The sequence below is a fragment of the Zalophus californianus genome, chromosome 4 (assembly GCF_009762305.2).
Source record: "Zalophus californianus isolate mZalCal1 chromosome 4, mZalCal1.pri.v2, whole genome shotgun sequence".
In the NCBI taxonomy this organism is placed as follows: Eukaryota; Metazoa; Chordata; class Mammalia; order Carnivora; family Otariidae; genus Zalophus; species Zalophus californianus.
This window is the reverse complement of record NC_045598.1, coordinates 179,509,139-179,534,375: the sequence shown is the minus strand read 5'-3', so window position 1 is coordinate 179,534,375 and position 25,237 is coordinate 179,509,139. Positions and strand designations below refer to the sequence as shown.

General features: G+C 48.7%; 2 protein-coding genes across 11 annotated transcripts in view; one reads left to right on the top strand and one right to left on the bottom strand.

The window, feature by feature from the left end:
* The window catches only part of CYRIB (CYFIP related Rac1 interactor B), a 143,605-nt gene extending 136,504 nt beyond the window's left edge, over positions 1-7,101 (top strand). For 7 of the 10 annotated variants that reach the window (XM_027596218.1, XM_027596279.1, XM_027596225.2 and 4 more), the window contains 2 exons: positions 389-459; positions 6,356-6,972. In XM_027596218.1, the coding sequence (XP_027452019.1) occupies positions 389-459; positions 6,356-6,419 (135 nt within the window). In that variant the 3' untranslated portion in view covers positions 6,420-6,972. Of the gene's footprint in view, positions 1-388; positions 460-6,355 lie in introns of all 10 variants that reach the window. The other 3 variants (XM_027596208.1, XM_027596260.1, XM_027596243.2) reach the window with 1 other exon arrangement.
* Positions 7,102-15,014: 7,913 nt separating this feature from the next.
* LOC113925344 (gasdermin-C-like) lies at positions 15,015-24,491 on the bottom strand. The gene is made up of 8 exons (XM_035727079.1): positions 24,272-24,491; positions 23,629-23,812; positions 22,721-22,895; positions 19,774-19,879; positions 18,241-18,416; positions 17,701-17,842; positions 15,977-16,050; positions 15,015-15,269 (listed from the first exon to the last, which is right to left on the bottom strand). Exons 1-8 carry the CDS (start codon positions 24,489-24,491, stop codon positions 15,015-15,017), a joined length of 1,332 nt encoding a protein of 443 aa, XP_035582972.1.
* Positions 24,492-25,237: the final 746 nt, after the last annotated feature.

Below are 25,237 nucleotides of genomic sequence, written 5' to 3'. Positions count from 1 at the left end.
TGTGGTGAGCTTTATTATTTTTGTCAAGGTGTTTGTCTACTTGGAAAGGCTCCTCTGTTCCTTGGCAGCGTGTCCATTCTGTCTTCTCAAAAGCTGCTCCACGCCTGTTCGGAGAAGTCGTCCCTTAGCCGACCCTTCATTTTCTCATTCGTGTGCGTGGTGCTTCTGTTTGACCGATTCGGTTCTTAAAAAGTTTTGTTTGACAGAGAAACTGAAAATGACATTTGGGTAGATTTTTTCCCCTCTTTTAAGAAGATTTTGACATTTCGAGAATGTAATTTCTCATCAGTTCCATAGTTGGGCTAATTTAAGTACTACTGTTTTGAGATAATGAATGTTATATGAGAAAACAAACATTTTTATCTTTTCTGTTTCCTTTTCTCCTTAGATGAAAGGTTGTATCAAAGTTCTTAAGGACCAACCTCCAAATAGTGTAGAAGGTCTTCTAAATGCTCTCAGGTGTGTATATGTACATGTGCATATGTATAGAAAAAAATCTGTAAGAAAATGCTTCAAAATGTGAATAGTACAAAGGAAATATATATTTCATATTAGAAATGGGAAGATCTCATTTTGCTTACTGGCGATTTTGCTTTCAAATACTGGTTACAGTATTTTTACAATAAAGAGAGCGTGCGTGTCGGGGGGGTGCAGTCACATGAAAATAGCAGCTTTATTTCTTTGCCAAAGATTTTGGCTTTCATTTTTTTTATTGTCTTGGGATGTTTACTTTTTAATTTTTTTAATGAATGTACAACATGCTCACTGTAAATAAAATTCAGTAAGCATAGGAAAATTTAAAGCAAAATAAGGAAATCACATGATCTCACTATTTTTGAAATAAACCGCTATTAACATTTTGATATATAGTCTTGCAAAGCTTTTTCTTTACACTTGTAGATAGTCACAGCTCTGTGATGCTTATCTTTTTACAAATATAATACCATAAAAACACTTCTACGAAAACTAGCTCTTTTCCCTTAATATAGTGTGATTACATTTCTAGTTTCACAGATATGTTTATTACTTTTGTATATTTCTTACAGAATTTCTCGTAATAAAAATAAAGCAGTTATTTGCTGTCTTTTCTCAGCTTAGACCGACTTGATGTTGTTACTGTAGCTCCTAAGAATGCTGGAATTTTTTTTTTTTTTTTTTAAAGACAGGCTTCTTTTTCTTTTATTTTTTTAAGTAAGCTCTGGGCCCAGCATGGGGCTTGAACTCACGACCCCGAGATCAAGAGTCACATGTTCTGACTGAGCAGCCAGCACCTCTTGAAGGCTGGAATATTAATTAATTAATTAATTTATTTATTTATTTATTTGACAGAGACACAGCGAGAGAGGGAACACAAGCAGGGGGGGTGGGAGAGGGAGAAGCAGGGGTCCTGCGGAGCAGGGAGCCCAATACAGGGCCTGATTCCAGGATCCTGGAATCATGACCTGAGCTGAAGACAGACACCTCTAACGACTGAGCCACCCAGGCGCCCCTGCTGGAATATTTTTAAATGCAAATTTCAGCATACTGTAACATCTTGGACTTACAGAGATTTAATTTATAGTATAATTTCCCTAACATAAAAGAATTTGCTCATTGCTCAATTATTTTGTGTTTAAACACAAAATTACACAAGCACAGAAATATTTCTATGGAGACTTCTTGGGGTCACAGGCCATTTTGCTTTTCACTGTAGTGCACTGTAGTTCACATGATACACAAAAATGATTGCCAGTTCAGTATTAAATTTCTCACGTTTAATGAGCAAAACAGGTTGTTATTCCTCTTGAATGCTTAGTCGCACTTGGTGCATCATAAAGCAGAATTCTATGCTGTATCATTTCAGTTGAACCATCAAATGATTTTATTAGGATTATGAAAAGTATTCTGTAAGCAGTGACTACATGAGTAAAGGAGGTCAATTCTAAACAAATATAAGAAAGATTCAGGACCATAATATAACAATAAAAAGCCTCATAATGTCAAACTATTTCAACCATAAGCCTACAGAAACCATAACTTTTGGGAATTTTTTACTCTGGAGGTTTTTACAACATAAACCTCATTGGTTTTATCCATATTCATGGTATTGTGAATCTTTACCACTTGACCCCTTTCTGAAGACTCCCTGGGTCCCAGTCAGCCTGGGTTTTCTCCCAAGACCCTTCTTTCTTACTGTTGAGACATTGTGAAGCCAGCCAGTGACAGGAAACCTGCTTTGAAAAGGAAGAGGGAATCAAAGTCTAGGAGGGCCTGGTGTTGTTTCTTTTTATTTTTTTAAAATTTTTTTAAAAAGATTTTTATACTTAGAGCATAAGCAGCGGGGGCATGGCAGAGGGAGAGAGAGAAGCAGGCTCCCCACTGAGCAGGGACCCCAATGCAGGGCTCTATCCCAGGACCCTGAGATCATGACCTGAGCCGAAGGCAGTCATTTAACTGACTGAGCCACCTGGCGCCCTGGGCCTGGTGTTACATTTCTTTACCTTGCAGGGACAGTGCTCCACACATTAAAAACTCAGAGTTTGCTTTTGTTTTTCAGAATTTAAAGGTAATTGGGCCTCTTCTATTCTATTCTAGAATTAGAGCAGCAGCAGGCAGCGGGGCTGAGAGGTGGGATTGAAGTCTCACATGCAACAACCTGTGTTTGAGGGAAAGGGGAAGTAAAGCACCACTGAGGCAAGAGCCACCTACCAGTTTTCAGTTGTCGTTTCACGTATCTAATGGAAAGTAGAAAATGGAGGTTTTGTTGCAGAGATAAGTCTTGAACTGTTTTTATAAGTAGTGAACGTGTTGTGTGTCAGGTTCTTACTTTTTCACCTGGGAAGTTTTGTAAGGTTCATTGGTACACTTGATGCTTTATGGTAGTGGTCACAATTAGTAACATTTTTATATCACTGTACGTTCATAAACAGTTTCATATGTATGACTTTATTTAATCCACACCACAGCTCTGTGAGGTAGGTGATGTATATGAGGTGCTGGGGATGTCTCCATTGTACAGACAGTTACCTTGAGTTCTTGAGAGACTCTCAGATCATATAGCTAATAAATGTCGGAATCTGTTTTCACATTCAGGATTTCATTCTTAAAATCCCATATGCTTGATGCTATATCATTGAGCCTTAGGTTTCCTACATGACTGAACTCTGGAGTGCTTTGGAATAACTAGGAAGGAGGTGAAAATGCAGATCCCCGGGTCACCATCCCCCAGAGAGTCTCTCTCTTAGGTCTGGGGTGGGGCTCAGGCACCTCATTTTATAAGTAAACACCCTAGCTGATGTAATGCAGGCACTTCGAGAAACACTGCTCAAACTAAATCACCGTAGCCCTTAATGTGCTTCACTTTAAGAGCAAAGGAGATACTATTTAAAAAGCATTTCATAATCCCAAAAGTGCTATGCAATTGTTGTTACTTACACCTCTACAGAATGGGAGATACTTTTGTGGAATTACTCTCTGAGTAACTGCTTTACTAGAGATGCTCACTCCATCATTTGCCTCAGAGCCAACAGTTAATAATTAAAAAATTTTATTTTTATTTTTATTTTTTTTTAAGATTTTATTTGTTTGACAGAGAAAGACTGCACGTACAGGCAGGGGGAGTGGCAGGCAGAGGGAGAGGGAGAAGCAGGCTTCCCGCTGAGCAGGGAGCCTGATGCGGGGCTCTATCCCAGGACCCTGGGATCATGACCTGAGCCAGAGGCAGACGCTTAACCGACTGAGCCACCCAGGTGCCCCAATAACTAAAAAATTTTCAGTTTTAATTGCATACACATATATATGCTGTTTATTTTGAATGCTTCTCCGTAGCTATTATATGTAGTGCCTCCAACTTACAGTATGTGATTACAGAAAAGCAGCAAGTCATGCCTACATTTTACAGGTGGAAAAATGGAACCAAGGGCCTTGATTATGAGAGAGCAAGCTAGAGCTAGGAGTTAAGATTCAGTGCTAGATAACTGCATTCTTTATTAAATTTCAGAGTAAAGGTAAATAATGGTTGATTTTCTTCGGTAGAAAAGTCATAGCACTCAGAGGAACTTTAGTGTTATGCACAAAGTGAGATAATGCCATACGTGTCCATATGTTATTTTCATACATGTTAGGTGTTCCTGCCCTTTCTGCTCTTCCTTTCTTTTCTTTTTTCTTTCTTTCTTTCTTCTTTCCTCCCTCCCTCCCTCCCTCCTTCCCTCCTTCCTTCCTTCCTTTCTTCCTTTCTTGTTTTGTTTTGTTTTGGTTTTGTTTGTTTAGAGACGGAGGGGCAGAGGGAGAGGGAGAATTCCAAGCAGGCTCCACACCCAGTACACAGTTGGACACGGGGCTCGATCTCACAGCCCCAAGATCGTGACCTGAGCTGAAATCAAGAGTCAGATACTTAATCGACTGAGCCACCCACATGCCCTAATTCCTGGCCATTTCTTAAGAAGAATGAGGTGATGTGACAGGCCTGCCTCCCAGTCAGCATCATTCAGGGCAAGGATCTGAGAACTGCTGGAAGTGCATGATCACATCCTGCAGAAGCAGCAAGAACTTGTGTCTGGTAGAGAGGAAAGCACTCAGAACTCCTGGAATGTCCCAGAACATTGCTGAGTAGTGGTACTTAAAACCATCTGTGTGGAAATGTTGGTGTGCCCCTTGTGTGGCCCTCTCCCCTATTCAGGCGCATAAAGGAAAGGGGAAAAAACAGAAATGAAGAGAAGGATGTTAAACATTTTTCTTTCCTGACATCAGTAGGATTGTGTGCAGCTAAATATACTTTATCTGCACTTGGAAAAGAAAACAAGTCTTTAGTGTTGGCTACATTACCTGCCACTTAATGTAAATATTCCTTTATGGATTGTTTTTCCAGCCTGGCTGCTTATTTTCTTGTCTTCCTTCCACAAGTACCAATTAATTGAGCACCTATCACATGCCACGTGCTCTGGTGTCTCTTTAGTAATATGTGAACAATTTGGAAGTACTTACAAGTAAAATTGTTGAGAATTTATCAGGTACTTAGTAAGTATATGTTTGTGTCCTTACCTCTCCAAGGATTTGCATTCAGGTGCTTTCTTCAATTTTTAAATTGATTTGAAATGAAACTAACAAAAATTGGGTTTAAATTTCTTGAAGACACAAAGACCATCTGTGTATACTTGCTTAAAATGATATATTCCTTAAAGATTACATGTGAAATTCTTATAAGCCAAATTAACTGATCCAGCATTAAGTTCTGTCTGAACTGTCCCACATCCACGCACTGAACATCTGTATCCATAGCTTCTCATCTGGTCCAGGCCTTGGTCATCCCTCCCTGAGGCCCCTGGAACAGCGCGCTGCTTGGTCCCTGTGCTGTTCCTCTGCTCCCTACAGTTCTTCCTCTGCAGCCAGAGCAGCCCTTCCGGAACCTAAGTGAAATCCCACCTAATATCCTCCACTGCTTTCACTGCACTTAGAATAACCTGTTTGTAAGGCCCCACTTGGTATTTTCCTCCTTTGCCCCTGGTGTGAGTATATTACCATCTGTCTGCCCTGCCAGGTCGTAAGCTCCTGGAGCAGAGTCGGACACGCAGGCTTACTCACTGACTTTGGGGCTATTAAAGGGCTCCTGTGGTGAATCTTCTCATAAACCAGTGATCACTCTTTTTATGATTCTTAGGTTTACATGCCTATAGCAAAACACATCTAGCTGGAAACAAGGCACTTAGAGTATTGAGACATTTTGGGATGTGACAGTTTGGGACTAGAAGGGAGCTCAGCATATTTCTCTGTAAAAGGCTAGAGGGTAAACAGACATTTTAGGGTTTGGAGCCACATGGTTTCTGTCACATCTACTTTGCCACTGTAGCAAGAAGGTAACCATAGGTAATACCGAAGTAAATCAGTATGGCTGTCTTCCATTAAAACTTCTTATAAAAACACTGAAATTTGCATTTCATATAATTTCCATGTTAACATGAAATATTATTATTTTGATTTCTTTCCGCATTAATTTAAAATTATTAAAATATACTTCACTCACAGCCCATACAAAAATAGGTAGTGGGTTAGATTGGGCCACCGGCTATAATTTGTCAATGCCTGAGATGGAGCAAGGACTGTTTTCCTCTGAGTGAGAGGTGCAGCTTGAGTGTTTCCTTTAGAATTTAACCACTTGTGACTCAGTTACAAAGTTCTTGGATCTTCTGTTTAAAAGCTGGTAGGGAGGCTAAGCAAGGCAGAACCTGAACCCAGCTGAAGCTAGAAATCAAGGGCACGATTCTGTGAGGGAAGATTGGCCTATTTGCTCATCTTGTAATACTAGAAACCAGTGAGTGCAGATAATGGTTTTTTTTAAATTCCCTAAAATTGCTGTTTTTGTTTGTTTGTTTACTTTTAGGTACACAACAAAACATTTGAATGATGAGACTACCTCCAAGCAAATCAAGTCCATGCTGCAGTAACAGCCGTGGAGTGCGCACCTGCTGTGGATGGAAGACAGTATTCTGCAGTGACTGGGAATGCTCAGTTTTTAGTGATTACAATTACTATCTCATGTACTCTTGCTTTTTATTTCTTGCCTATGTTCCCTCTTCCCTCTTTTTTAATCATGTTCTCGTTCTTAAGACTTCTTTTCTGTGCCAAAATCAGTAAAGTTATACTCTGAAGGGATATTGTCCTTTCAAACCGGCCATCTAAGGCAGCTAATTATGCATTGCATTGGGGTCTCTACTGAGAAAAATTCTGTGACTTGAACTAAATATTTTTAAATGTGGATTTTTTTTGAAAACTAATATTTAATATTGCTTCTCCTGCATGGCAAAACTGCCTATTCTGCTATTTAAAAACCCTCAATGACTTTATTTTCTACTGCCGCTTTTTTCATGTGCAGCCAAAATGAAAATGTTTAAATTAACTTGTGTTGTACAAATGGTACCCAACACAAACTTTTTTTAAATTAGTAAGACTTTTGTTTAAAGTTTTAAGTTTGCATTTGACTTTTTTTGTAAGGATGTATGTTGTGTGTTTAACCTTTATTAACTAACGTTAAAAACTGTGATGTGTGCGTAGAATATTACGTATGCATGTTCATGTTTAAAGAATGGCTGTTGATGATAAAATAAAAATCAGCTTTCATTTTTCTAAGTGTGGCTTGGTTTACTGGCGTTTTGTTTTTAAGCTTGTAAAGCCTTCCCTGTGTTATTTTAGTGGAGTACATACACACATCAAATACTTCCTCTTCTTTGTAATAGTATTTTTCTTCATTATTGTCTGTGTAGGTAGTTTTGATTGCTTTTAAAATCTTGCTAAATGCAGTAAGACCGTTGATCTTGTCATTAACTGCCTCGTACTCTTGATTGACTCTCGTATGGTTGCAGTAATAGGGGGAAAACTGCACTTGCCTGACTCACAGCCTCCAGGAGCAAGAGGGCGGCAGGAAGAGCAGCTCTCAGCACTGGGAGGAGCGTGTGCGTAAGAGGGGCTTGAAGCCACAGGCCTTGACACTCGTGGTAGAAAACCAGCGTGTATGTTATTTAAAGATCACAAAACCTTAATCATGAGATCGAAATGTCCTGACTGGGAGAAACAGCTTAAAGCTTGTCTAGTCCCACTGTGCTGGGGGTGTGATGAGTGTCTTGAGTGTCTGAGCTCTGGTGCATTTGAAGTGGAGGGAGTCCCAGAGGCTTCCACCAAATCCTTCTGGCTTAATAGTGCTGGGTCCTGATGCCCACAGTGCCACCGTGGACTCCCTGCTGACCTCCTTGGCCTTGTTCTCACATGCTCCTGGTGCATACCCTGCTCTTCTTCAGCCAGGCTCAGCTGCCTGCAGTTTCTAAGTTGCATTGCAGCACCACACCTCCCTAACTCTGGCTGGTCCCCAAGCCTGCCCTTTCCTTCCTCCCTCATGTCCATCCAATGAGCAGCAGCTCTCATTTTTTAAGACCTTCATGAAGCCTTCAGGATAACATTAACCCCAGTCTTCTAAGAGTATTGTAATGGGTTAAATAGTGGCCTCCTAAAAGATATGTCTACCTGGAACCTGAAAATACAACCTTACTTGGAACAAGGGTATTTGCAGATAAAATCAAGGGTCTGGAGATGAGACCATCCTGAATTAGAGTAGGCCCTAAATCCAATGACAAATCCTTGTAAGAGAAAAGAAGGGGAAACACACAGCAAAAGGCCATGTGAAGGTAGAGGCAGATAGGAGCAGTGCATATCGACAAGCCATGGAACTGAGAATGGCTGGCAATCACCCGAAGCTGGAAGAGAGTCATGGGACAGATTTCTCCCTCCAGAAGAAGGGAGTCTCCAGAAGGAACCAACCCTGCCGCCGCCACCTTGACTTCAGACTTCCGGTCTCCAGGACCGTGAGAGGACACATTTCTACCACATTTGTAGTAATTTGCTATGGCAGCCCCGGGAATCCAACACCGGTATCTTGTTCCAACACCTCTGATACTTGACTGCACTTGTGGGTGGCTTTTCTGATGCTGTGAGAACTCGGATAAGAGCCATGTCTGATTTTTCCCTCAGTGCCCCAAGGATCCTGCGCAGTACCCAGATTGGAGTAGGGGCCAAGAGAATGCTCGAATGGAGTGAATGAATACAAGTAAAAAATAATGAGGCAGCTGGAAGAGAGAAAGCAATACTGGCCTTTGCGGTCAGAACAGCTCATGTTCTGCATATTGGAGAAGTAGAGAAATCTCTAACTCCAGACTGAGGGCTAGCAAACTGGTCTGCGGGCCAATCTGCCCACCTCCTATTTTTGTACAGCCTGTGCTGTGAACTAAGAATAGTTTTTTACATTTTTACAAGGTTGAGAAAAATCAAAAGAATATTTCATGGCATATGTAAAGTATATGAAATTCAAATTCCAGTGTCCATAAATAAAATTTTATTGGAACACAGCCTCACTCACTTGTTTACATATTATTTTTGGCTATTTTTGCACTACAACAGCAGAATGGAATTCTTGTGACAAGCCATACAGCCCTCAGAGGCTAAAATACTTACTATCTGGCCCTTTACAGAAAGAGTTTGCCGACCCCTCTGCTAGTTACAAGAGCAGGTTTATTCGAGAACTGGGGGTGATAGAAGTGCGGTGCTGCAGTGTGATAAAAGGAGCCATCCCTGCTGCCGCGGATTTAATTTCGGGTCTAATAGTTGCCGTTCAGATGGCCAAAGAGAAAAAATCGTCAACTTCCCACCTACCAAGTCTGATCTCTTATTCGTAACATCTGTCCTAGAGTGAAGGATTATGGGACTGACCATGGGCTCATCAAGAAAGAGGGCCAGGGTGAGTTGGCAGGGTCTGCCCTGCGAACCGGAGGGAGCTGGAACCCTGCTCCGCGTCGGTAAATCTTAACGTCACTCGAAAGCCGGCCTCCTCTAGCCCCATCTCCCCTCGAAAACACAGTTCTGCTCAGTATCTTTCTGCTCCTCTCAGTCCAGTGCCTGTGTGTCTTCCCTCATGATACAAAGTACCCATTGCATCATGACTCTCTTCGCCACTGCCCCATTTCTACAGCCCTCAATGTGAATGACTAGAACATTTCAATCAGCTATTTTCCCCTTACAGATTGGGATTAAAAAGCACCCGACTATTTTAAGATTGCTCCAAATATTTTAGACTTGTCATAAAGATAGTTAGCATTTTTGCTCAAATCTAGGTCTTTTGAGTTAAAAATGCCATTCTGGTTCCATTTGAGATTGCAGTCAACTCCATCCCATAAATTCTTATGAAATAATCCCTTACCGAGCATATTTCAGGCTCTGTACATTGTGATGCATAGAAGGATCTGTGCATGAAGAGTCAGGAAACCCAAGCCACATCATTTCTTTGGAACTCTGCCTCATCAGTAAAATGAGAGAATTGAAACAAAATCTCTAATGTTTGATTCCACATCATATACTACATGTCTTGTATATACTATCTGCAAAAGGCAGTAGGAATGTGAACAGTTAAAACAGACTTTGGAGTTGGTGGACTGGAGTTTAACTCAGTGTGACTTTGGTTGAGTCCACGTCCTCATTTACAAAATGGGTAACACTCGAGATACCTACCCCCCTACAGTGGCCCTGAGGATTATGCCAGATAATGCCTGTAATGTCCTGTACGTATCAAAAGTGCTCGCTGTCAATCTCATGTCCATCGTGACATTTAACTATTAAAAACAATGCAGTCTATTCCAAGTGTCCTGTCCATTAACGTGTATTGTTTTCCATTTCTAGAGTAGCCAACAGTACCAGTTCTACTTCCCTCAGTCAGTGAGGGTGCTAGGCAAAGCTGCTCAATTTTAATGAACCCTTTAAAGATCCTATAACTAATAAACACTGTGATCCTATAACTAATAAATGGAGAGGCAGTGAACTGCCTATTTGAAATGAAAATTAGCAACACAATGATTTTTAAGCATCAAACTCCAGTGTACTGATACATTGCTTCAGTCAGTCTGTTCACAAGCACATCTGTATGTCTGTCAACATTTAGTAAGTACCTCTCCAGAGCTCACTTAGACTGTGTCTTAGGACTGTAATGATGGGTTCCGGGCAGGGCCTGAATGGAGGAGGGCAGCATGTTCTGGGTGTTCAGAGGGGGTATTCGGATAGAAGAAGCCACAGTAAAAGCAAATATTGGGTGTATATTCTCCATGGTGTGGTCTGAATATTGTGTTGACACAAAACACCAGGATCATTCAAGATTTTTTTTTTTTTTTTGAGAAATTCCTCAATAATGTGTGGTTGTAGGAGAAATAATTTGTATGGCTTTTGTAAGTGTTATAGACTTAGGTTCAAATTTTATGTCATTCATATTTATTCTTCCATGCCTTTACCCAAATGCAACTTCCTATATGCACCATTCCACATTTTGCTTTATTCATTTAATATGAATTGGAAATTGTTCCATATTTTTATATAAAGTGTTTTCATTCTTCTTGAATGCTGTGTAGTATTCCATTGTATGGATGTACTATAACTTACTTAACCATCCCTCTGTTTGATGGACTCCGGTTCTTTCCAGACTGTTGTAAACAATGGTGTGAGGATGAGCCTTCATGCATGTGTGCAAGTATCATGTGTCTCCTTCACTTCGCGTCCATCACCCCTGGCCAGGCTAAGCTTGCTGTTCCTTGAGCACAGGGTGGTCACTCCGCTGTCCCAAGTCCTTTGCAGTGGCAGGTCCCCCTACTGGGATTGCGGGTGGGTTATGCCCTCTGTCTTTGTGCAGGTGTTACCTACCAGGGAGGCCTACCTTGACCCCTGCTGTTGAAAATGACAACCTCCCAGACACTCCGCACTACCCTTACTCTGTTTTTGTCTCTGCTTCACTTATCACTGAACCTGCTGTTCTAGCCTGGGCTGTCCATGGGAAGCAGAACATAAGCAAGGGCTGTGTGCTGTGGGGTAATTGTGGGAGGAGGTCCCAGGGAGCAGAACCAGGGGCCGGGCAGAGTGAAACAGGCCAGGAGGGAAAGTCAATACAAGGCTGGGTTCTCATGTTGGGACTCTGTGCCCCTGGCCCTTCTGGGGAGCTTTGTAGAAAGCCCCTTGGATCTGTCCTTCTGGAGGCAGACAAGGGTAGTATTTATCCACCAGTGCCCATCTGCGGTTGGTCTAAGGTTACAACAATAGCAGGCCTGGGCCCTGCTGTTCTTGCCACCCTTGTCAATCCTTCTCCCTCTGCCCTCAGACATATCTCCCAAAGTAGCACATTTGTCAGTGACACCTGGGAAAGTCATGCTGTTGATCAATGTGCTTGATCAAAGTGGAATCCTAGGGCATGTTCAGCTCTGAGGAGGCCCTAGATTCCCCTAAGCAGTGTCGGCAGTCTCCTACACATCATCATCATGGCGGGAATCAGCAAAGGGATCGTGGAACTTTTGTTTAGTGCCTGTGTGTCACACCCCGGATGGTCAGTTCCATTCGAGCAGGGCCAGGTCTGTTCCCTGCACTGTTGTATTCCCAGCGTCTAGATGTAATTAATTACTAGAATGATTTCAATCATTATACAGTACAGTTGAAGATACTAAGGCCTATGGGAAAATTAAGGGAGACTGGGCGTGCTGGGCGGAGGACCAGTTAGCAATTCAGTAGGGTGGACAAGGGTAGGTGTCGTAAAGAAGGTAGCATGTGAGCCGGGACTGAAGGAGGGAAGGCAGTTAGCAGTGAGGGTGTCTGCGGAAAGGGGTCCTGGATAGGCAGAGCTGAGAGCAAGTGCAGAACCCTCAAAGCAAAACAGTGCCTGAGGGGCAGTGGGGGCCAGGGAGGGAGGTGCGGTCAGAGGGGTAATGGGATCGCATCACATAAAGCCATAGCAGCCACCAGAAGACTTTGGCCTTTGCTCTGAGTCATCAGAGGGCTCTGAGTGAGGACTGATATAAACTGATATCTTTGGTAAGGTTTAACTCTAACTCTCTAACTGCCAAGAACAGACTGAGATGAGGCAAGACAGAAGCAAGGAGACCAATTAAGGACTTGCAAGAGGCAATTAATCAAGGCAAGAAATAACGGCAGATCATTGCAGTGGGTGTGGTGAGAAGGAATGAGATCCGGTATATAGTTTGAGGGAGAGCCACAGGTGTCCCCAGCAGATCGGAGTCAAGAATGATCCAAGTTTGGGGCTTGAACACCTGCAAGGAGGGATGGGGTGGGAAGGAAGTGGGAAGGAGGTGAGTGGCACATATTTTGCAGGAGCAGGGAGATTATCTCTGGCTCAGTAAGCACTAGCATTTTTCACTAGTTGAGGGCTTTTGCCCTGAGATTCTGGCCCCGTTGGCCCAGTGCGAAAGTATTTCTCCAGGAGCATTAGGTGGCGAGACGCTGGGAGATGGGAGGGGCATGGAAGGTGGACACCAAAACGGTTTGGGTAGGGGAAAGACTCCACTGTATGGGTTCTGGTCCCCCTTCTGCCTGTCGGTGGCTTTATGACCCATTCTCCCTATTTCTAAGGTCTCACCTCAGACCTGGAAAAGCTGCTCAGGCAACACTGGCCTCCAGGCTGTGCCCTATGTGCTTTTGGGAGGTCCAAAGAAAGGGGAGAGCTGCACGGGGATGGTCAAAGGCAGAGAGATGCTTCTTCTTTCAGACCCCCATGGCTACAAGGCAGCTCCACTATCCTGCTCAGACCCCCATGGCTACAAGGCAGCTCCACTATCCTGCCTCCTCTGCTGGCCACAAGCTCACAGCTCCTGGAGACTCTGACTTAGCTGCTGAAAGGGGATTTTAGACAAGGGCCTTCCTGCGAGAACTGTTAGGGTGGGCTCTCTACAGGGTCCTACAAAGGGAGGAAAATAGTTCTGAGGGGCCACTGCACGTGAGCATGTTATTGAAGGGGTACAAACACATGGAGTGCTGGTTCACAACCCTCTTGGGAGCTTCAGCTTCCTGGGTATGATCTGAAACTGACCCCTGTAGTGAGAGGGCAGGGAGAGAGCCCTAAGAAAGCGGCAGGCCACTCCAGGGGGTTAGCTTTAATATCAGTGAAGGGAACTTACATACGAGTCTTGCGTTGGGCGGCAACAAGACGAATGGATCCCTGCATCTGCCCTCCAAATCTTAAAAGTTTATAAAGAGGCCCTAACTGTGCTCATTTATACACCATGTAGGTGTTTTCAACATCACATCACCATCTCAAGGCTATGTCCTTGAGACAGCCTCTGAGAGCAGGAAAAGCAAGCGTAACCTTCATTCCAAGGACAGGGTACGGGGTGAGGAGGAGCCTGGGAGTGCCTGGGTCCAGGTCACAGGTCAATTGGCAGTCACGTCTGTCTTTTTGATGATATTCTCTAACATGGAGATATTTTTACCCCTGCTTTACAGGAGAGGAAACAGAAGTTCAGAGAGGTTAAGAAACTTGGCCTAAGTTCACACAGCTACCTGCAAGATGATTTGTATGAATGCATGGGAATAACACTGATGGACAAATGTTACCAAAATGTCAATACTGCTTATATCTGGGTAGTGGACTTAGGAGATTGAAGCGTTCTTCATACATTTCTGAGACTTTTGTTAATTTTTTTTTACAAAGGCCATTGTTAGGTAAGTTTTATCAGTGGAAACGAACATACACTGTGACTGCGGCGCCTGGGCAAAACCAGGGGCTCTGTCCGGGGTTTTGTTTCGGCTGCGGAGGGCTCCGCCAAGTAAAGAGAACCGAGCAGGGCGGTCCAGGACCGGCAGCCCCCACGAGTCCTCAGCTTCTTCCACTCCCTCGCCCTGCGCGCGCAAGGCACGCACACGCACGGACGCACGGACGCACGCGCACGCGCACTCCTTCACAGCTCCTCCACGTCACGGCCATGTCGGGTCGTGCGAGTTTTGGCGGAGGTGCTTCCTACCGTGAAAGGACTCCGGTTCTTCGCTGTGCGGCGTCGCTGGCAAGTTCCCACCACCAGACAAGGCTCTGCGGAGGGCCCGGCCCAGGAGTCCCAGCCCGCAGGCCCGCGCCAGCCAAATGGAACTTTCCCCCCATCTCCCTCATCCTGCGCCGGGAAAGCAGGCCGGGCTGAGCGTTAAGGGGAGACTGTCGGGTCCTCTGTGCAGCTGGGGAAAGGTCCTGCAGCTTCCTCCAGAGTAGCCAGACGACCAGTAATAGCCACGTCACGCAATAATAGCTGACAGCCGAGCACTGTCCTGAGCACTTTCTCTACAACTTTGAAGTCTTCGCTACGGTCCTGTGAGCTAGGGATTCTTAGCCCCATTTCATAGGGGGTTAAGGTTGCAGGAGAGGGGAGTAACTTGCTACAGATAGAGCTACACAGCTGTCGGTGGTGGGTCGGTGGATGGAGCCCCGGTTCTTCCGGAAACAGCTTCTACTGCCTCTCAAGGAAGAATTCTGATCCAACGTGAGACTCTACACTAACGTGTGCCCCGCCCCCTCGCATCTGGATGGATGACTAATGTCTGGAGACCAGTCCTGAAAGGGATGGAGGAAAGCGTGTGCGCCAGTCCTGGTGGAGCCCATAATCACCCATGGCTGCCTGGGCCAGCAGCTCCCTGGAGGCAGGAGGACTGGAACCCTGGGGGAGGATGTGGCACCCTTCCCAGCCACTGGCCTAGGGGGCTACGGGGCTGGGTGCAGCCAGCATCTGCAGCCCTGCAAGGGACCCATAGAGTGCAGAGAGCTGTGGTACCAGGTCAGGGTCCCACATGAGTCGCTGGCTAGGCCCCTGCAGCTCCAGTCCACAGCTCTCCACCAGGCTCAGGGAGAGGGCTGCATCCTCACTCTGTAGGGATGAGAGGACTTCTAGTGGGAGAGAGAAGGTGGTTTCCTCCATCTGATTAAAGTTTGGCTCTAAGATACTCGCCACCTGCAAGGAACCACCCAGAGTGAACAGGCAGGTCTCCCAGGTCCTGCATCCGTGGAACCCACCCTGAGGGTGGGAGCCTGGGGCCAGCGCTCCCCCCATCTCCCACTACAGCCGAGGCTTGGCAAAATAGTGTACCCCCAACACTGCTCTTCACACACTGGCTGGAGTCACTGGTTTCCAACACTCCCTAGTAGCTCCCAGCCTCTGCCTGTGCTGTTCTGCCTGGATTCTGCCTCCCACCTCCCCCATCTTTTCATCCATGAATTCATGAACTGCATGGAGGGGTCACCCCCTGGGAAATGCCCCTGAACCCTGTAGTTGGTGTCCTCATAGCCACCAAAGCCACCCCATAGCTGTCTGAGCTAAAGCAGGCACTCTCTGTTGTCACTGGTTTGCATAGTCCCTTAACCAGACTGTGAGGGGTGGAACCTCTTTCACTTTGTATTCTCAGCCCCAGCAGAGGGCCTGGTGGCACAAGGTATGGATTCAGTATAATCAATAAACCCACATGTGAGTGAATGTGGCCCACCCAGCAGAGGTTGCACAGGCCTGGGCACTCAGAAGTCAGAGCCAGGGAGTGCCCCCTCTGTGAGTCAGTGCTGATAAAGGGCTCTCAAGGGACTGCGGACCGGACCCCCGACAGACCACTTGGGATATTCCCCCAGATATCTTCCCTCCACACCCTGTCCTGGCCTCCAGGCTCTCACCAGCTCCAGCTGCTGGGGCATGATCCTTCTCTCCATGGACTGGGTCAGCAGGCAATGTTGGGTGTCACTGAGCACTGTTGAGAGATAGGGGTTGAGGGCCACTGAGCATCTGAGGCATCTTGCGTGTCTCCTCGTGGGCCCTAGTAACCCAGGAATGGCTGGGATGCTGGAGCCCTAAAGTGGAGACAAGCTCTACTACGTACCTCTTGGGCCATCCTTCCTGAGAAGGTTCAAGAAGGCGGGAACTGTGCCTGCCCTGGAAGTGCTGAGCAAGTTGCCACCCCTTCCAACCCCTCAGTTTCCCTAAAACACAACCCATGAAGAGTGGATGGTGGGCTTCACTTTACGAAGGCTTTTCACATTAGCTCATTTGCTCCCCAGTGGCTTTGTAAGGTGGTTATTAGCCAGGATAATGGTGATTCCTCATCCTGTCAGGGGCAAAACTACAGTGAGAACCCAGGTTGGCCTGATTCCAAACATGAAGCTCCAATCTTGGGGAATAGCATGCCTCTAGCCCCATGGGGGCATCTCTGCCCCTCAATCTCCTTTTCATGCATGGGGAGGGACCTAATGGATGTTGGGCACCATGATGTACAGACATGTGTTCAGCAGATCGAGCATATGAGTAATACAAACCATAATAACACTTGCTTTCATGGCACTTATATTTCTGGCAGGAGGAGGCTGATGATAAACAGTATAAACACAGCCTTGTGAATATTTGGGGGGAAGAGTATAGCGGGCAGAGGGAATGCCCAGTGCAAAGATCCCGAGGCAGAGTAGGCTGACTTGTTCAAGCAACGACAGCCCGGGGAGTGCCATGGCTTGAAGTGCAGGAAGCAAGGTGGAAAGTCGTGAAGGCTAGTGGGAAGGGGACTGCCAAGAGGCAGCTGGTAGAGGCTGATGGGGAGCTGTGGCCTCCGTGTGTGTGGTGACAGGGCCAAGGCCTTTCTAGTCAGCAGCACGAGCAGTTGGGAGGAAGCACTGGGAATCTGTGGGCACTGCAGCACCTGTCCATCAGGGATCCTTCAGAGATGAATGGCTGCTACTTCACTTCTGGCCCCCAAATCTCATGGTGGTTCCTCTTTTGGGGGATTCTACCCAGAACCCAGAGAAGGAGGCTCTGGGAAATGAAGATCCCACCTTCCTAAGGTGACAACAGAAGAGCCTGGCCCAGGCTTCAAAGCCTCTGTCCTGCCTGCCGCAGCACTTCCGTCCACACTGCAGGCCACCAGTGAGGGGATCCTATTTCTACCTCCCTCTGTGGGCCTTGCCTCCATTCTGGGTTGGACAGACACTCTCATGCTGTTGGTAATTCTGTCTATATTGGTGTGATGTCTGTCCCCACTCCAGACTGAAAGAGGAGAGCGGCTGCCTCAGTTTTTCCTGGTGCCTGTTGACACACAGTGGGTGCTCAGTAAATCATCACTGAAGGAAGGGCTGGAGCATCCTGCAAGGTGAGTGCCAATTACCCTCACTTAATGCGCAAGCAAAATGAGGAAATGGGGGCTGTGCTTTTCCATGCTGACTTTGGACGGAGCTTGGACAGAGAATCATATGTGAGTGGGAACGGCCTGGGACCATCCAGAGCACAGAACAGACAGGAGAGGGCTCACTCAGAGAGGGTGGTCAGGGAACACAAGGGCTGCTGGGCAGGGGCCTTGGGAGGACTTCCCTCTGGACTCTCTTCCTCTCCACCCCAGCCCCTTGTGTATCCCTCTTACCCACAGGAGCTCCAAGAATGCAGAGGATGGCCCTGCCTTTCGAGGTCAACAGCCTGCCTGAGGGGTTCTGGACGGTGCTTAGGATGAAGCCCCCAGGGCCAACCAGCTGTCCCAGCACCCCAGTGTCCAGGGCCTGTTCCATCTGCAGGGCAGGGGCAAAGGGGAGCAAGGACAGGCTGTGGGTCTCCTCCTCTGCCCCCTAGCCCTGCCCCCAATCCTCCAAGCTCCTGTTCCCCACCCCCTGGCACTGTGCCCCCTCTGATGCCAGTGAGGATGGAATGAGCCTGGGTTCTGACGCCAGCAGTGCTGAGCCAGGTCCCTCATTTGGGCTTTAGTGAGCAAATGCTCAGCGAGTGTCTGACACAAAAGCTGGCACAGGCCCGTGCTTGGTCACCACGGGGCCGTCCTCACGCTGCCATCCAAGGTTGGGCGCTTCCGAGACTCAGAGCACATCCCTACTCCTGCTTCTCATTTCCCTGTTCCGCCCCCCTTTCCTGGATCCCAGTCCCCAGCCCCTGGTCCAGGCTATGGGCCCCTTACCGTGTCCTCGAGTTCCTGCAGGGCCCGAGGGTCTTGGAGCAGCTCTTGGAGGGCACTTAGCAGCGGGTGCCGCAGCTCTGCGGGCAGCGTGGCCAGGTCCTGCAACTGGACACCCACCTGCCTCTGCAGGCCCTGGAAGTTGGGCTCCTCACCGGGGGCCCAACTGTAGGCTGAGGCTGTGGGGAGAGGATAGGTCCGCCCAGCTCCTGGGCGCAGGCCCCCTGCCCAGGGCTAGCCTGCCCAGATATTCCGCCTAACCAGGAGGCCCTGGTGTCACAGTCCTGGCCTGGTGAAGCGCCCACCTCATGCAGAGCCCTCTTGTCTGTGCCTACTTTTCATTCCTCCATCCCTCCCTCCCTCCGTCCATCCGTCCTTCCCTTCCTTCCTTCCATAAACATTTACTGAGTACCCACCACATAAGCAGGTAGCAGTCATGAGTCTTACCCCTGCCTTTCCCTATTTCCTGCACCTCACTCTCCTTCCTCCTTCTCCCCCTCCTGCTCAGAGCCCATGCTTCAGCTGGAAGATGGCCCTCCTCGCCCCTGGACATGGGGTGATGGCATGGTAGAGGGAAGGGACCCCAAGAGCAATGTCAGGGCATTCTCTGTGGGAAGGGATGATTTCTGGTTGGTTTCCAGGCCCTGGGCAGGACTCCTTACCTCCACTAAAGTCTCGACCGAGCTTTCTTTCAGGCAGGTACAGAACAGCCGTGTGGGAGCACAGGTGGGGCAAAAGAGGAAAGTGCCTGAGAGGGAGGCAGACAGTTAGCAATTATGGGGCTCCTACGGTGTGCAGGCCAGAGAGCCAGGGGCCTCACAGCTTCATCTCCTGTGCCTCACAGCACTCTGTGGGCAGGCAGCATGAGCCCGTTTACATACGAGGATGCTGAAGCTTGAGACATTTGCTGACGCCTCCAGGGCCACACAGAGGGCAAATGGCAAAGCCGCCATTCAGACCTCAGTGCACTGGACTCAGGCTCCTGCTCTTTTCAGAGGGCAAGGGTGGCTGGATCCTCCTCCACCTCCTCCTCCTCCCCCTACCCAAGGCCAACCCTGCAGATTCAGTGGGCCAGATCTGAACATCAGAGCGGTCCCACCCTGGGCTCAGTCCCCAGCCCATCTCTGGGCTGCAGCATTGTTGGGAGAGCAAACCCCCCACCTCCCACTGGTTGCCCCTGGGCTAAGGATGGGCAGGACCGCCCAGTCCGCAGGATTCTCTGTGCTAAGTAGATGACACAGCCCTTTCTCCCATCAAATGCAACCTCTCCCTGACCTCCCCCCCCACTCCTGGGCTAAGTGGGGCGCAGACTGGGTTGTAAGCCCTCCTGGACAGCAGACCTCGGGGCCCCTCCCTGCTCCTCAGATCCTTGTAGAGCTGCCAGAAGGTGGAGCTGTCTGGCTGAGTGCTCAGGCCACTGGGAAATAGTCTTGTCTTCTCTCACTGCTCCACATGTGCAGGTAGCCCTGCCCCTCTGCCAGCCCTCCCAGAGGCAGTCCTGTCTTTGCTGCCCCTGCGCCTCCAGCCTCCACTTACCCCAGCAGTCCTCTCTCATCCCCAGCTGCAGCACCCTGTGGGCCAGGACAGTGCCCTGGGTGATGGTCACTGCCTTCTCTTTGGCCATGTGGCTCTGACCCTGGAGCTAGGAAGGAGACAGGGAGAACAGGACCTCAAGTCCACACGGGACTCAAGGACCAGCAGGAAGCTGTCTTCAGGGCAGACAGGAGCAGGGGACGGGGAGACGCAGGAGGAGGGACGGCATGGGTCTCTCTTGGTGATCAGTGTAGGGGTTTTAGAGGTTCGAGGGGAGAGGAAGATCCACAAGCAGGGGATGGGGAACACTCAGGCAGCAAGAACAGCAAAATAGGTTGCATACAAGATATTTCCAGAAAAAAACCCCAAGGCGTTCTGGGGTCAAAGCAATACACATTGGCATGGTAAAACCTCTAAAAAGTCCCAAAGTAAAGAAACGGTTTCGTTTAGGGTTGTTAAGCACTGTCCAGAGTTTGGGGTACCGGCTTTGGGAAATGCTGAGCTGGAGTCATGAGGCACCGCAGCCGGATCCCCTCCAAGTGGTCTTTGAGTCATCCCCTCTCACTCAGAGGTGGAGACCGCGGTGCAGCGGGGGCAAGCCCTGGGAGGCGCAGGGCCCCCCTGCTATCACCCTACTCCCACAGGGAAAGTGCAGTTTAAAAGCAACAGTAAGATGGGGCGGCTGGGCGGCTCGTTAAGTCAGTTAAGTGTCCCGACTCTTGATCTGGGCTCTGGTCGGTCATGATCTCAGCGTCCTGGGATCAAGCCCTGCCTTGGGCTTTGTGCTCAGCGGGGAGTCTGCTTGTCCCTCTGCCCCTCCCCCCACTCATGCGCATGCACACGCGTTCGCTCTCTCTCAAATAAATAAAATCTTAAGAAACAACAACAAACCAACACCTCCTTTCCCCTGGCACTTGGTTGGCCTGAATCCAGCTCCACGTTCTGGCCAGTGGGGTGCACACGGATGGAGGTGGAGTGTGCACATCCTTTTCTCCCTTCTGCCGGCTGCGTTGTGGACACGAGTAATGGGGCTAGAGCAGCCATCTCGCACCAGAAAGTGGCAGAGTGACAAAACAGAAAGAGCTAGGTCTCTGATCACTACGATCCGCCACTGCAGAGCCGCTACCTTAGGCTCCTACCTGGACTTTCACCTAAGAGAGAAATCCTCTTCTTGTTTAGAGCCACCGTCATTTCAGGTGTCCGTCACTCACCACCAGGCTGGCTCACTGTCCTGGCCCTTCCCACGGAGAGTCCCCTGTCCCAGGACAGCCCTCGCTCCGGTAAGCTGGGAAGGCTGGCTACCCTATACTGACCCCAGTCCCATGACACACCTGGAGTCCCACAGAGTAAGAAATCAGCAGCAAATATGTAACCCCAAGATGGTTCCCTGACCCTCAGCTACTCCCTCCCTCCCCTTATATTGTCCCCTGTCCTTCCCACAACTGGCAAGTGGAGTGAGGCTGCATATTTTAACATCTCAGTGACATCTCAAATAACCCTTGATTAGAAGGCCAGCCATCTGCTGGGTTCAGAGGTGGTATTATAGTGTAACCGGTTTGATTAAACACATGGGTGTTGGAACCAGGTAGGCCCAGTCTGGATTTTGGCTCTAGCACTTGCTTGCTGTGTGCTCCTGAGGAAGGAGCTTAACCTCTTTTCTTCCTTCCTTTTCTTTTTTTTTAGAGAGAGTGAGAGAGAATCTCTAGCAGGCTCCACCCTCAGCACAGAGCCCGATGCGGGGCTCCATCTCAATCCTGACATCATGACCTGAGCCAGAATCAAGAGTCAGATGCTTAACCAACTGAGCCACCCAGGTGCCCCTTAACCTCTTTGAGCTCCAGGTTCAGCTCCCAGAAAACCTGACATATAGTACCCACCCTATAGGATCATCAGGAGGGATGGATGAGAAAAATCGATAGAGAACATTTTGTACTGTGTTCTAGCTTCTAAACAGTATTCAGCAATGGAAGCTAGAGATTGACTGATAGGTGATCCATACGCACCTGCATTCCTGTGAGGCTGAGTCACACTTAATTTGTGGGAGACAAGAGTCCCAGAGCCCCAGGATACTAGTGTGGGTCCCACACTTCCTATGTCACCATGGGGACCTGAGGCCCACAGGCACTAAATGACCTAAGGACTGAGCTGGTGAGGAGCAGATCTGGGACGTGGAAGGCACATGGAAGGAAACGGAGTATCCCTGCACCAGTGTCTTCAGCAACTTCCCCACACTGCTGCCTAATCTCCCTTGGTTCTCCTCCGGGGTGAGAACTGGCAAACTCAGAGGGTCGAGTGACTTGCCTGAGGCCACACAGCTAGCCAGGGGCAGGGCTGGGATTTGTACCCAGGTGTGCCTGGTTCCAAAGCTGATGCAAACCCCCTCCTCGGTGATAACAACGCTGGCAGCACAAAGAATCATCTGGAGGGAGTTAGAAGATACCAGTCAGTGGGGCCCATTCTAGACTGATGAAAACAGAATGGGGCGGGGCAGTGTTGGGTATTTTCAAATAAAAACCAAAACAGAGGGCGCCTGGGTGGCTCAGTCGGTTAAGCGTCTGCCTTCGGCTCAGGTCATGATCCCAGGGTCCTGGGATCGAGCCCCGCATCGGGCTCTGTGCTTGGGATGGGGGGGGGGAAGCCTGCTTCTCCCTCTCCCACTCCCCTGCTTGTGTTCCCTCTCTCGCCGTGTCTCTCTCTGTGAAATAAATAAATAAAGTCTTAAAAAAAACAAAAACAAAACAAAAAACCAAAACAGCTTTCCAGATGACTCTAACGTGTCATCAGAATTGAGAGCCACAACACAAGCACCCAGGAATCCCATTCTTGTTTAGATGGGGCGATTTTTAGTGGGGCAGCCCTTTAGCAGGAGTTAGGGTGGAGTGGGAGCTCTTTGGTGGCTGCCAGCATCCCCAGCACACCCGAATTTGCACCCCTGGGGCACACCCTGCACCTTTAAATGGCCCGGCCCAAGGAAGACCAGCCGTCCTGCTTCCTCTGCGTTGCTGAGGCTCTGAAGCACGGTGTCATGCGTGGTCTCCACGGCCTCGGTCACCACATACAGGCTCTCCTTCTCCTTCCGGCGTTGCAGCTCCCTGAGGAACGAGGGCTTCGGGGTCCTCAGTTTCCTGTAAGGGAAACTGTAGGGGTGGGGCAGGCTCCTGGGACCAGGCCTCCCCTGGTGTGACTGGCCTGGACTTAGGGACTGCTTGCTTAAGGTTGCTTGGGGGTGGCTAGAAAGGGAGAGAAACTGAGGGGAGTGTGACATCTGTCTTCTACAACGTATAAAATGTCCAGACCAGAGGCCACCATGTGGCTTTCTACAAGCTGAGTTGGATGAAAGGCTTATGTTTATTTGGCCCATGAGGTGTTCAGAATTTTTGAGAAAATATTAAAATTGGTAGGTTTCACACAAAAATCCCAATTTCTAGCTTCTCTGAAGAAATGGTGCCACCCAGCTCACAGTCCTGCCAGGTAAAAGCCCCAGCAGCTGCGGCTCAGCTCTAGGCAGGCTGGTGTCCGCAGTTAGCCATAGTCTTCAACACTCCCTATTGCCTCCCACTCAGCAGCTACCACGTTTCTGTTTTGTTTTTTTGTTTGTTTGTTTGTTTTCCATCTAGGTTGAAATATCTGACTTAAAATAAGCCCTTCTCACCACCCACCCCCTTGTCCCTGGGACCCTGGGCTCTCTGCTAATGGTGGACTCTCCCATCCCAACCCACTCTTCAGAGGGGCTTCGTTGGAGGTCCTCAAGCTGGCCGGAGCCTTGGGCTTTTCTCTCCTGCCCTCTGATCCCTACTCCAGCCCACAGACCTCAGCCAGGAGAGCCCCGCCGGCCTGGTTGGCCCACCGGACTCTCACGTCTTCATCAGAGTTTCCCAGGTGTGAGGGGAAACCATGAGTGTGTGTACAGTCAGTGTGGAGCTGTGGATCACCCCACTGTTCCCTGTCACCTGCACCGGCAGCCCGGTGCCCACACTCATGGCCCCTGTCACGGCTCCTGCCACCATCTCCCGGGTCTGGATGGATTGGCTCCGGTTCAACTCTGCGGGAAGAGAGGTCCAGGTGGCGAGCAAGGCAGGTTTGAGTGTGGCTAAGGCCTCAGCCCTGGGGTCCAATTTGGCCTCCACCACTTACTGGCTGGGTGTGACCCTGAGCAAGCCACTTAACTCTTGGAGCCTCAGTTGCCCCATTTAAAAAAGGGGAGGGAAGAGTGACAGGGTCTTCCCCCAAGGGTGGTTGTGAGGATTAACTGAGGAACTGTCAGCATGGGCTCTGACACACAGCAAGCACTTGACCCATGTTAAACCATTACTGTTGTTTAAAATTATCATTACTTATCACACAACTGGGGACGGGAGGAAGAAAAACATGGGTTCATCCTTCCCCTACATGGAGGATAGGTGTCCACGGGGTGTCTGGGCAGAGGCTGTCTGCTTTCTCAGCCACGCGAGTCTGTCTTTTTTGCAACACTCTGCTACCCACAGGCCCCACCTGAAAGTACCTGGGATGGGGGAGCTGGGCTCCAGTGCATCCATGAGGGAGAAGTCTGTAGGGATGAAGGGGGTGTCCCAAGGCCAGGGGGGGCGTCTGTGCTTCTTCCTCACCAGGCAGAAGGGGCGCAGGTGTGGGGCGCTGTTCAGGCTGTCGGTGGGCACCAGCTCCCCTCTCCTGCCCAGTTCTCTGACCACACTCCCGGCGTCCCTTGCAAACAGGGACGACATGTTCCTGGAGGAGCAAAGAGAGGGCAGGTGTCCTACAAGGCTGTGGGGACCTTGGTGAAGTCTCAGCTGAACTGAGTTCCCAGCAGAAGTGTGAGGAGTGGGGAGCCCTGAGCAGACTTCTCCCAGGTGCTTCTGACCCAGGGCTGGGTTCTGAAGTCTGCAGATACGTGGAAATCCCACGTGGTCAAAACCACCCTGGAAATAGCCTTTAAATCGCTCCCCTCCTGCCAGTGTGGGACCTGGAGAAGCTCCAAGGCTAAGGACTCCCTTCTTAGTTTTAGAACAGGTGTTCTCTTGGGAACATTACTAAATCTCTCTGCTCCTTGGTGTCCTCAGCTGTAAAGTAGAAATTTATTCATATTTATATAAGATATAGACAATCACTATCTATAACAGTACATCCTCCATTGGACTGTTATGAGGACTAACAAGTTGATGTTGGCATATGTTGATAAGCTGTTACCCTTTGTGTTCTGGCCTTGCTTGCTTTGCTGAGGTAGTGGGTGCCCAGGTGGGCGGGAGGAGGGAGAGGAGATGGGTGTGGCATGAGAAGGGAACAGGGATTCCTCTCTCTCCTTGCTCCTCTTAGCACACATAATTGAGTTTTCTGGGTAGAGGCATCTAGAGTGAGCCTCTGTTTCCCCCTCCGGTGGGCCCCAGTAGCATTTTGTTCCTACGTCTTTGATGGAGTTTGCCATTTCTGTGAGCACCTTCCTGAGGTGGGCCCTGGCAGTCACCGAAGGCTT

Bases quoted from the DNA above. Each gene is read 5' to 3' on its own strand.
- LOC113925344 (XM_035727079.1), bottom strand. From the start codon at position 24,491: ATGTCGTCCCTGTTTGCAAGGGACGCCGGGAGTGTGGTCAGAGAACTG. The intron at 22,896-23,628 runs GTGAGAGTCCGG...TTTCCCTTACAG, and splicing joins TGGGAAACTCTGATGAAGAC to GAAACTGAGGACCCCGAAGC. The intron at 15,270-15,976 runs GTGAGAGCCTGG...GGTTCCTTGCAG, and splicing joins TGCCCCAGCAGCTGGAGCTG to GTGGCGAGTATCTTAGAGCC.